The sequence below is a fragment of the Ochotona princeps genome, chromosome 29, assembly GCF_030435755.1.
Source record: "Ochotona princeps isolate mOchPri1 chromosome 29, mOchPri1.hap1, whole genome shotgun sequence".
In the NCBI taxonomy this organism is placed as follows: Eukaryota; Metazoa; Chordata; class Mammalia; order Lagomorpha; family Ochotonidae; genus Ochotona; species Ochotona princeps.
The window spans coordinates 4084163-4096169 of record NC_080860.1 but is presented as its reverse complement, the minus strand read 5'-3'; the positions used below and the strand labels follow the sequence as shown (position 1 = coordinate 4096169).

General features: G+C 53.5%; 1 protein-coding gene across 2 annotated transcripts in view; it reads left to right on the top strand.

Annotated features, from left to right (window-relative positions):
- The first annotated feature begins 859 nt into the window (after positions 1–859).
- TMEM120B (transmembrane protein 120B) overlaps positions 860–12007 on the top strand; it is a 39413-nt gene continuing 28265 nt past the window's right edge. The window contains exon 1 of one of the 2 annotated variants that reach the window (XM_004595321.2): positions 860–1089. In XM_004595321.2, coding sequence (XP_004595378.2) covers positions 1021–1089 — 69 coding nt within the window. In that variant the 5' untranslated portion in view covers positions 860–1020. Of the gene's footprint in view, positions 1090–3309; positions 3537–12007 lie in introns of those variants that run through there. The other variant, XM_058656624.1, reaches the window with a different exon arrangement.

Sequence of the window (12007 nt, the reverse complement as noted above, 5' to 3'; positions counted from 1 at the left end):
CATCCCCTGATCCGACACTATCAGGTACTGGGATCTAGTCCTGCCAGACAGGCAGAGGGCTATGTTTTGATTGATCAGTATCCCTCAGAAATGTTTTATGTTGCAGAATATGCCCTTGTTTGGAAATCAGGGTACCTGCTGATGTTGAAGTCACAAGAAAACGGGCTGTTAAGAGAGGACACAAAAGGAAGAGGCCATGTGACAAGTCCGGGACTGCGGCAGTGCAGCCAGGAGCCGGGAGGGTGGACCGCCACCACCCTGAGCACCCAGGGTCCCAGCAGGAGGGAGGCCTCGCAGACACCCTGTGTCCAGAGCCGGGACTGCGGCTCCCACAAGCGCTGGGACGCCCGCAGGTGGGGATGTGGCGGGAACAACGCCCCCTGCAAGGTCGGACGGAGGGCCGTCAGCGACTGGGTACACGGAAGCTCTGACTGGAAAGCCAGGCGCAGGGCATCCGTGAGCTCGCAGCGCCGGAAGCCGCGGAGGTCTGGAGTCCAGGACGCGTCCGTCGCCGTGAATAACAAGGCATCGAAGGAGACAGCGCCCAGTCAGCTCCTGCTCGCACGACCCCGACCTTGCCGGGCGGTCAGTCAGCGCCCGCCCTCGGCGCCCTCCGCCTTGGCTCGCGTCCGACAACGTTAGCGGCCGGGTCCGCTCTCACTTCATACACGTTCCCTCCAAACTACACCCCAGGAGCTGAGGCGCCTCCAGAGCGGCGCCGACCGCCCCAGCCCCGTCAGACCCGCCGACGCCGCGGGAGCACAAGCGCGCGCACGCCAGCAGGACGCGGAGGCGCCCGCGGAGGCGACTGCGCGTGCGCGGCCCCGCCTCTCGGGCGAGGGGTAGGCGTGGGCCGGGGCGGGGCCCGTGACGTCGGCTGCGCGCGTGGCTCCGGCTGCGCAGGAACAGCTGGTGCTCGGAAGGCGGCCGGCGAGCGCACGGGCGTGGGGTGTGCTTGCTGGCCGGCGGGGCCACGCTGCGGGAGCGGCCGCGGCCGTCGCCGTCTTGCACCACTGCACCATGTCCGGGCAGCTGGAGCATTGCGAGCGCGAGTGGCACGAGCTGGAGGGAGAATTTCAGGAATTGCAGGTAGGGCCGGGCCACCTGGTCTCGCGAGTCGGCTACCTGCGGTGCAGAGCCCCGTTCTTCCTGATTCCCCCCAGCCCGGGGGCGGTGGGACCGTCAGGCCCCGACGGGGCTGGTGGTCAGCGTGGACCGGCCACCTTGCCGTCTGCCAGCGCTTCACTTCTTCATCCACGTGGGGCGCCCGCCCAGAGCCCCCCGCGCTCCCGCCTTCTCACCCGCTCCCGGCCCAGCGCGCCTCCCTCGCGGCACAAAGTTGGTCCGCGGCCTCCGAGGGCAAGTTCCATGTGTGCTCGTGTGGAGGAGACCTGGAGGGTGTGGTGGGCGCTGGGGCTCAGAGCACACCCAGCCCCGCCTCCGCAGGGGTCGCGCTCCTTGCCCTGTCCTCCCCGCCAGCCCGGCAGCCCTGCGTTCCTGCGGTTCCGCTTGCGGGTCTGGGGAACCCCTGAGGGAACCCCACTTTCTCAGGGGCTCTGCTGCAGGTCGGCTTTGGCGCTGAGGTTGGCATCTGCCTGTTCTGACAATTGATTGGCTTGTCTGGCTACTGCTCCCAGCCCTCATCCGTCCAGCCCAGGGCCTCACACAGGCATGGAGGTGAGGGTCCTGGAAGAGAATGGTGTTGACCCGGGGGTCCTGGCTGGAACAGTGATACTGTCCTGGCCACGTATCCCTGGCCTGCGTTGGGTGGCTTCCTGCAGTTCAGAGCAGAGGAGATTTCTGAGGATGTGTGTCCTGGATGTGTGGGGTGGACTCCAGGGTGCAAGCCCCCATGATTAGATGGGGTGATGTTGTAGGCTTTTGCTGCTGGGAGCAAAGTACCTTTTTGCGGCATGTCTAGAGCCCTGTCCTTCAGATCTGGAGCCTGGAGTGGGGGCTGGGAGGGTTGCCCAGTTCCTAGGGGAACACATAGGGAAGACCCAGGACCCAGCCACTTCCTAAACACTTGGTGCTGCTCTCTGTGAGGTCGGCTGCAGCTGTGCAGCCACTGGCACTGGCTGTGTGTTTCATGTCCCTTGCCCTGCCTTGGCTTGAGGAGGAGGAGCTTAACATTTCAGAGCTCTGCGATTAATGCAATTAACAGCAATTAGATAGCAAGTCTTGGCAAGCAGGGCAGAGGCTTGGTTTGTTGTGTTCCTGTTGGTCGTCTGGCGTGTTCAGGTGTCTTAGAGATGGGGGGTGAGGGCTGGAAATCAAGCCCGGCTTCTGTCCCCCTGGTGCTCAGCGAGGGTTGTAGTAGAGCTACTTGAAAGCTGCTCTCACTTGCTTCATTCTTTGGAGACCCAGAAAACTGGGATGTACCAAATCCAACTTGATGGAGGCGAGACTCTCCCGGCTGCAGGCTCTGGTGGTCAGCTGCTGGGTCAGTTGGCCTCCTGGGGCTCAAGGTCAAAGCTCAGCCAGAACACTGTCTTCATCTTGGGTCACAGCTGAGGAAGCCAAAGTGGACGTCACACAGCCAGGGAGGGCTTGTCCTGGGACTACAACTTGCTTTTCCAAACTTGAAGAGATCCTGGTCGGTGTTCTTACTCCCGGGAGCTCCAAGCTGTGGGGAAGGGTCTTAGGACCCCTGTGGTCATGTTTCAGTTTCCAGTGGGGAACATTTGTTAGGGAACAAGGAGGTGACAGCAGGCAAGCAGGTGGGGAGACTGGAGAAGTCATAAGAGGGACTGTTTCACACTGGAAAATCCTGACTTGATGTTACCCCCCCCCGGAAGCTGGGGTTTGTGGGTTTCTTCACCCCCTCCTCCCCTTTAAAGTTTTTTTTTTAATTACTTGTAAATTTTTGTTTAATTTGAAAGGCAGAGAGGAGAGAGACAGACACAGAGAGATCTTCCATTTGCTCATTCATTCCTCAAATGTCTACAATAGCCAGGACCGGGCCAGGCTGTTAACTAGGTGGCTGGAATTCCATCTCGGTCTCCCACCCCGGTAGCAGGGACTCAAGCACATGAGGCGTCGTCTGCTGCCTCCCAAGGTGTGGGAAGCTGGACTGGAAGCAGATGTGGGACTCAAAGCAGACAGAGATGGGCTCTGGACATGCCAGGCTGGGCCCTAGCGAGGTGCTCTCCTGCCGCTTGCATATCTTTGCTTTCCACAAAACATAGTGGAAACCTAGTTCTCAGACCCTGATGGATCTTGAGGGCCCTTAGAGTTCCATCTCTGGAACTTTCTAGAGGAAATGATGTGTTTGTTTATGGATTGTGATGTGTCCCTGTCAGGGACTTACTGAAGTCAGCCGAGACTCCTTGAAGACTTAGTGGTTGGGTGTGTGGGGTTCAGGCTAGGCTAGTATGTTGTCAGGGTAACCACAGAAGGTCACTTTGAGGGACTGTAGCAGGTGATTTAATGAATCCTGTCCTTCCCAACCTAGCAAGCAGGTGGCAAGAAGTGGCTTTTCTCCCATCCTAGATATGGGGGCCTGTTGTAAAGATCTCAACTTTCGCTGTGAATAGGTGGGCATCCTCCGGTGACCATGTGTAGATCAGGCGCCACGGAGGCAGGCTGGCGGCAGGTGGGTGAGCATCATCTCATTAGAGCCTTGATGCCCCCATTTTAATAGTGGCTAAGTATGTTATTCAGTGTCATATGACTGGTAAGCGCTTGAGCCAAGCTGTTGATTTTAGAGTCTGTACTTTGCTTATGTATTTATTTTTGAAGATTTATTTGTTGATTTGAAAGGCAGTGTTCCGGAGAGATCTTGCATGTCCTGGATCACTCCTGGGACGGCTGCAGCTGCTGGGGTTGGGCCAGCTGAAGTGAGGAACCAGGAGCTTCTTCTATATCTCCCACAGTGGTGTGGGGACCCGAGCACCAGGGCCATCCTCTGGGTTGCCTGCCTTCTCAGGCACATGAGCAGGGAGCTTGGTTGGAAATACAGCAGCCAGGACTCGAACTGGAGCCCACATGGCTTGCTGGCACTTAGTGTCAGCCCAAGGCTGTGCTCTTCACCTTTGCTCAAGACAGTTCTGTGCCCAGCATGTTCTGCTTACCCCTCCACCACATTACTATTATTATTATTATTATTATTATTATTTTTAAAGATTTATTCATTTTATTACAGCCAGATATACACAGAGGAGGAGACAGAGAGGAAGATCTTCCGTCCGATGATTCACTCCCCAAGTGAGCATGCAATGGGCCGATGCGTGCCGATCCGAAGCCGGGACCAGGAACCTCTTCCGGGTCTCCCACACGGGTGCAGTGTCCCAAAGCTTTGGGCATCCTCGACTGCTTTCCCAGGCCAGAAGCAGGGAGCTGGATGGGAAGTGGAGTTGCCGGGATTAGAACCGGCGCCCATATGGGATCCCGGGGCTTTCAAGGCGAGGACTTTAGCCGCTAGGCCACGTCGCCGGGCCCTATTATTATTTTTTTTTAAAAAATATTCATTTGTGGGGCTGGCAGTGTGATGTAGTGAGTTAATTTGCCACCTGCAGTATACTGACACACCATATGGGCGCTGCCTTGAGTGCTGTTTGCTCCAGTTCTGATTCAGCCCCCTGCTAACATGCTTGGAACAGCAATGGAGGTTGGCCCCTCTGCATGGGCCCCTAGATCCACATGGGAAACTCAGAAGAAGCACCTGGCTCCTGGCTTCAGATAGGCGCAGCTCCAGTCATTGTGGTCATTTGGGGATGGAACCAGTGAAAGGAAGATCTTTGTCTTTCCTTCTGTCTGTAAATCTGACTTTCCAATAAAATAAATCTGATTTTAAAAAAGATTTATTTATTTTTATTGCGAAGTCAGATATACAGAGAAGAGGAGAGGCAGAGAGGAAGATCCTCTGTCCGATGATTCACGCCCCAAAGTGGCCGCATCACTGGAGCTGAGTCAATCCGAAGCCAGGAGCTTTTTACAGGTCTTCCACATGGGTGCAGGGTCCCAAGGCTTTGGGCCATCCTCCACTACTTTCCCAGGCCACAAGCAGGGAGCTGGATGGGAAGTGGGGCTGCTGGGATTAGAACCAGTGCCCATATGGGATCCTGGTGCATTCAAAGCGAGGACTTTAACCGCTATGCTATTGCGCCGGGCCCAATAAATCAGATTTTTTTTAAAGACAGTTCTAGGGATGCCTGCACCCCTCATAAGAGCCTGATTCAAGTCCCAGCTACTCCATGTTTCCAGTCTAGCTTCCTGCTAATATGCCTGGGAGGAAGTAGATAATGCCCCGGGTGCTTGAGCTCCGGCCACTGACGCGAGGACACCCTGATGCGGTTGCTGGTTCCTGGTTTCAGCTGGTACAGCTCTGGCTGTTGTGGGTATTTGAGAAGGGAATCAGCAGATGGAAGGTGTGTCTCTTTCCTCTGCCTCTTTCATTCTGCCTTTAAATAAATCTTTAGAAAGGGCATGAGTGGGGGAGGGTGGCCGATGAAGACACATGAAGTATACATAGGGAAAAGATGAGAACAGAGAGGCTAGGAGGCTGGGAGGTCAGCAGGCGTCGTCTGGGTCTCTGGTTTCCTGATGGTGCACCCAGCTCCCTCTGAGGAGTGGCAGCGGGCTCTCTGTGGCATTGTGGGATAATGTATGCTTTCAAGGAGATCCCAGTGACATCTCCCCGACATCAGTTAGCCTGTAAATTGGTTAACAGGTTTCCGGTTGTGTGTATTAGCCTACAGTCCATTCTTCTTTACAAATAGTTTGAGGAGCAGATAGAGCAAGCTCACGTATGCTGGTTCACATGCCAATGTCCACAAGAACTGGGACTCAGCTGGGAGCGGGACCTCAGGGCGGGTCTGTGTGTGCCTGGCAGGGACCCAGTTCCTTGACCCATCACCACCGCCTTCCTCGATGTGCGTTAGCGGGAGGCTGAGGTCAGGAGCTGGAGGGGCTGGGAATCAAACCAGACACTCTGTGGTGGATCACAGGGGTCGTACCTGGCATCTTTTTGCTTGTTTGTTTATTTTAAATATTTAGTTATTTTTATTGGAAAGACAGATTTATGGAGAGGTGAGAGAAAAATCTTCTGTCCATTGGTTCAATCCCAAAATGGCTGCAGTGGCCTGAGTCAGGAGCTTCTTCTGGGTCTTCCACATGGGTGCAGGGTCCCAAGGCTATGGGCCGTCCCCGACTGCTTTCCCAGGCCACAAGCAAGGAGTTGGATGGGAAACAGGGCCACCAGGATATGAACCGATGTCCATATAGAATCCCGGTGCATGCAAGGCGAGGACTTTAGCTGCTTGGCTACCATATTTTTAAAAACAGTACATGGTGTATTGCGTCCTGCTCCTTCCCTGGCTGTTTCTTATTTTTTCCTATTCATTTATTTTTAACATTGTTTCTATAATTGAGAAGGATGTATGCACATATGGGTCTCTGACTAGGGTGGGAAGGGTTGAGGCATGAAGGAGGGTGGTTGGGACAGATTTTGTTTTTTTTTCTCCTGTGTCTGTAAGGCGGGATGGGTGCTGTCCAAACAACATCAGCTCCCGGGGATGGGGGACAGTCATTGATGATGCTTTAGAGACTTTGGTGTAGGGAAGAGTGTTCCAAGGTTGTTATGTGAGTGGTTTTGGTAATTCTGAGACATCTCAGCTTCATGGCACCAGAGTGGAGCAGATCTTTCCAAGGTCTGTTGGCTGAGCAAGGTCACCTCAGTGCACACCCACAGGCCCAGACACTTGCCGCAGAACTCGGCCAGGACAGTCATCTAAACTGTAGTGCTTTCCATCCTCTGATGAGGCAGTCAGCGTCCTCTGCTGGCCTGGATGAGCTGTCTATCATGTGCCCCATGGGCTTCTGGGCATGTAGGCTTTAGAAACTGAGAAGGTCTGGTCTCATTAACCTTTCTTGTGCTTTTCCCTATGCCTGTGATTTGAGTCCAGAGATCTAGCTGGGGAGTCCTCCAAGAAACTTCAGCCTGTGGTGACCTTGGACTTGACTCTTGCGCCTGCCAACCAGTGCAGGGTCAGGTTCAGTCACTCACCCGTACCAGCCAGTGCACATACTGGTGGTTGCAGCTGCCTGATCAGTTCTTCTCCCTGCCCCGTCTCTCACGCAAACTGATGGGTGCTGCAGCCTAGCCTGATGTGCCACAAGCCAGATCTTCATTCACACCAGCAGGTGTCATGGTCTAGTCGGGGAAACCCCTAAGAACCCCCACCAGCTGGCCCACAGTCCCCAGTTTGGCATGTGCCAGCGTGTTCTGCAGCCTAGCCCAGTCTGTCCCACATTCCGTCTGGCTGTTGTGCATCATGTATATTGTAGCTTGGCATAGCCTGACCCAGCCCCGTATTCATTCACAGGTATGCCATTGGGTGCTCCTGCCTTACTCAACCTGGCCCGCCCCAGCCCTGGCTCTCAGGCTCTCCAGCAGGAGCTGTAGCCCAGGAGGGGAGTGCCCACAGTTTCCTACCAGGTCTGCTTCCAGCCTTGGGTCTTGTGTGTGTCAGCCAGAGTTGGAGTTCAGTCTGACATGGCCAGTCCCCAGTCCTGACACTCAATGGTGGGTGCCGTGGCCTAGTCCAGCAGTTCCTATTCATTCTGGGTTTTGTCAATGGGTGCCACAGCCTAGTTCAGCCCATGCCGCAACTATTCTGGGTGCTGGAGCCTAGCCCAGTGTAACCCACCCTCAAACCCAGCCCAGACACATGCTGATGGGTGTTTTAGCGTTACCCAGCCTGGTCCACCCACAGCCCCAGCTCTCACACTCATTAATGGCAGCTGCAGCCTGGCTGGGGAGTCCCCACAGTTCTACCAGGCCCGTGCTGGCATGATTTACCCACAGTCTCAGCTCTTGCTGGCAAGTGTTGCAGCCTAGCCCACCTGAGGTGACCACACCCCATCCTGGCTGTCGTGCATACCAGGGGTGCTGAGGCCTGGCCTGCCCCCAGCACGAAGAAATGCTGACCAGTGCTGCCTGCCACCCCCACCACCCCAGTTATTGTGCTCTCCGGGGGGCTTCAGTCTGGCAGAGGAGTTCCCCAAGTTTTCCTACCAGGTCTACTTCCAGCCCCAGATCTCATGCATGCTGGTGGGTACTGTGGCCTTGCTTGGCATAGTCTGCCTTCAGCTGTGGTGTTTGCATGTGCCAGGGCTGCCCACCGATCCCACCCAGCCTCTACCTAGCCCTGGTTCCCATGAGTGTCAGATGAATTCTGTGGTCCAGCCTGGCTCAGCCTATCACCACCCTAGCTGTCCGCACGAACAAGCGAGTGTTTCAGTCCTACAGAGGCGAGCCCATAGTCCCGTACAGAACCTGCCCCCAGATCCAGTTCTCTTGCATTCTAGGCCACTCCCTTGCAGTGGCCTAGTCCATGGAAGCCCCCAGAAGTCATTCCTCCTCTGTCTTCAGCCATTCCCACTCCAGTATGTCTCTAGACTCCCTTCCCTGGACAATCTCGGGGCCAGGGTGACATGTCCTGGTCTGGAGCTCCCCACTAATACCACGTATCTTGAAAACTGACTGTGCTGATACACTGGTATAGCTAACACAGAGTTGGCATTAACTAAGCCCAGGATGGGTGCCAGCTAGTGGCTGCTTTTCTCCCAGCAGTGTAACATGGTCCTAGGGACAGGACAACAGGCCTTTTTTATTTATTCATTAAAGATTTATTTTATTTTTACTTGAAAGGCAGAGTTACACGGAGAGGAGGAGAGACGCAGAGAGAAAGATCTTCCATCTGCGGATTCACTCCCCAGATGGCCACAACAGTTGGAGCTGGGCCCATCAAGAGCCAGAGCCAGGAGCTTCCTCCAAATCGCTCACGTGGGTGCAGGGGCCCAAGGACTTATGCCATCCTCTGCTCTTTACCCAGGCCACAAGCAGGAAGATGGATGGGAAGTGGAGCAGCTGGGACATGAACTGGTACTCATATGGGGTGCCAGGCAGAGGTTAATGTGCTACACCACACTGTCACTCTCGGTAAAACCCTCTCAGCTAAGGAGTCTGAGAGCGAGAGAGATGACACGACTCTGGATTTTATCCCTGCGCCAGCTTGTGTCCTGCCTCCTGGTGCATCCCTGCCTCCGGCTGCCACGGTTGGCATCACTCAGCCATCTCTGGGTGTGACTCAGAATATTTCCCTGTGCACAGTTGATACATTGTGGGTGAAGTCAGCTTCCCAACCCTGGTCATGTTTCTATGGTGATGAGTCCCCACAGCTGTCAGCAGTAGATTTCTTAGAAGGAGAGCTATGTGAACACAGGGGCTTGGCCTTTACTACTGCTGAGAAGGGTATACTTCTCCCAGTGCCTCCAGGCCAGCTCCTTCACTGTGGATGCTGTGAGGTTCCAAGATGGGTGTATACAGAGACAGAGGGAGGGAGCTCGAGCGGAGCTCCCAGCTGGGATGCCAGTGTTGCCAGCTAAGGCTTGCTGGAACTTGAACTGGTGGTCCTGTGGGGATGCCAGCCTTGCAGGCAGCAGCTTAGCCTACCACGTGCGTGTCTGGTAGTCTCTGCACCAGATGTTGACTCCTGAAGTTTGGCTCTTACGACTCAGCCACTTTGTGCTAAGTGGCATCTGCAGGTGTTTCACAGCCACATTGGGACCTCGGGTCAATAACCTCTTCCCATTGGGACAGAGCTGGGGCCTCCGGGAACAGGACAGGTGGCTGTGAGCCCTTCCATGGAAACTCACTTTGTTTGTGTCTTGCCTGGGAGGGTGCTGATGAGACCCACACAGGGAGGGTGTCGGGGTGGCTCAGCACTGGCACTCCCCCTTCTCCCTCTGTTTTACTGAACTGAAATCTGTTCTACATTTTGATAAATAACAAATATCTATCCACACAGCTAAAAACTCAAAGAACATCTTTCTTGAATCATTACACATTGTATATGTGTATTGAATTATTGTACTAACCCCATAAATGTGTATAAATGTTACATATCAGTCTATATTTTTATTTTTTAAAAGATTATTTTAATTGGAAAGGCAGATTGATAGCGAGAAGAAGAGACAGAGAAAAAGATTTTCTATCTGCTGATTCACTCCCCAAGTGGCCACAGTGGCCGGAATTGAGCCAATCTGAAGCCAGGAGCTTCTTCCAGGTCTCCCACGCAGGTGCAGGGTCCCAGGATTTGGGCCATTCTCGACTGCTTTCCCAGGCCACAAGCAGGGAGCCAGATTGGATGTGAAGCGGGGCCGTTGGGACATGAAACAGGTACCCATATGGGATCCCAGTGCATGTAAGGCGCGGACTTTAGCTACTAGGCTACCATGCCAGGCCCTTTTATTTTTTCATTAAGGATAAATTTTACTTGAAATGGTTACAGAGAGAGAAAGAAAGGGAGAGAAATCTTCCATCTGTTAAATCACTCCCCAAATGACTGCAGTGGCCAGAGCTAGACTGGTCTAAAATCTGGAGCCAGGAACATCTTCTGGGTCTCCCACATGGGTGCAGGACCCAAGGCCATGAGCCATCTTCTGCCACTCTACCAGGCCATTAATAGGGAGCTGGATCAAAGGTGGGGCAACTGGCACTTGAACTGACTCCCGTGTGGTATGCTGACACAGCAAATGGAGGATTAGTCCAGCTTCCTGCTCCACTTTGGATCCAGCTCCCTGCTAACATACCTGGGAAAGCAGCAGAAGATGCCCGGTTGCTTGGGCTGCTGCACCCACTTGGAAGACTTGGATGAAGCTCCTGGCTTCAGTCTGGCTCAACCAAGGACATTCCATCCATTTGAGGACTCAGCAATGGTGGGAAGATTTCTGTTTCTCACTCTTCCTTTCAAATAAACAAAATTAAAAAAATATTTATTTATTTCAAAGACAGCATAATAACAACAAATGGAAGAGGGGCAGAGAGTGAGAGAGATGTCTGCTGTATGGCCAGGGTCGGGTTAGTCTAAAGTGTGAAGCCTAGAAGTCCGTCCAGGTCTGTCATATGTGGTCGGTGTGAGCATCTGCTGCTTTCTGGAAACATTAGGAGCTAGGCTGGAGGCAGAACAGCTACAGTTCAAACTGGCACCCTAATATGGCATGCTGGCATTGATTGTGGAATGACAACTTAGGCTACTGTGCCACAACACTAGACCCGGTTTATAATGAAAACTACGTATATATTCACTTACTTTTTTAGCTACTGAAAGGCAGATGATACACAAACTTCCATATGGATCTTCGATTCACTGGTTTACTCCCAAAATGCTTGTGATCTGAGCCAGGTCAAAGTCAGGATGCAGGAACTCCGCTCTGGTTACACGTATGGGTCGTAGGGGCCTAGGTACCCTGGACCACCAATTTCTACCTCTTAGGATGTGTATCAACAGAAAGCTGACTTGAAATGGAGTAACCAAGGTTCAAACCAGCATGGGTTGTTGGCATCCCAAGCACCTTTTCAAGCTGCTGTGCCACAGTGCCCACCTCTAAAATAAAATTTTAAGCAATGAAATAAGTGTACATCATTTGGGGATATTGTCATTAAAATGTATACTGATGAAGCTCCTACTTGGGACACTGCCTCCCATGGTAGAGTTTGAATCTGGCCCTGGTCCCAACTCCCAGTTCTTCCTAATACAGATGTGGGTGGCAGTGGTGCTGGCTCAGAAAGTTGGTTCTGGGGACCAGTGCCATGGAGTAGTTGGTTAAGCCTCCCCCTGGCTTCCAGCTTTTATCCCAGCCCATCCCTGACCCATGTGGCCAATTTGGGGAATAAACAGGTGGAAAGAAGCTCTTTCTTTTTCCATCTCTCACAAAGAAAATGAAATAATTTTCATAAAACGTAAAATAGCAGACATGTACAATGTGGATGCTTGTTTGTAACAAGTAAAAACTGGAAACCTGCTATCTGTTCAAAGGCTGCACAGGGTGGGGTCCGACCAATGGTAACATGAAGCAGGTGTGGCTACATGTATCAACACCCGGCAGACAGTGGCAGAGGCTGGGACCAAGGCAGGCTTTGGCAACAGTTACAGCAGTGTTGCCAGCTGTTACGTCTGTGGGTAGTTGAAAGGGGAGACTTGTGGAGCTGGCTGCAAAAGTG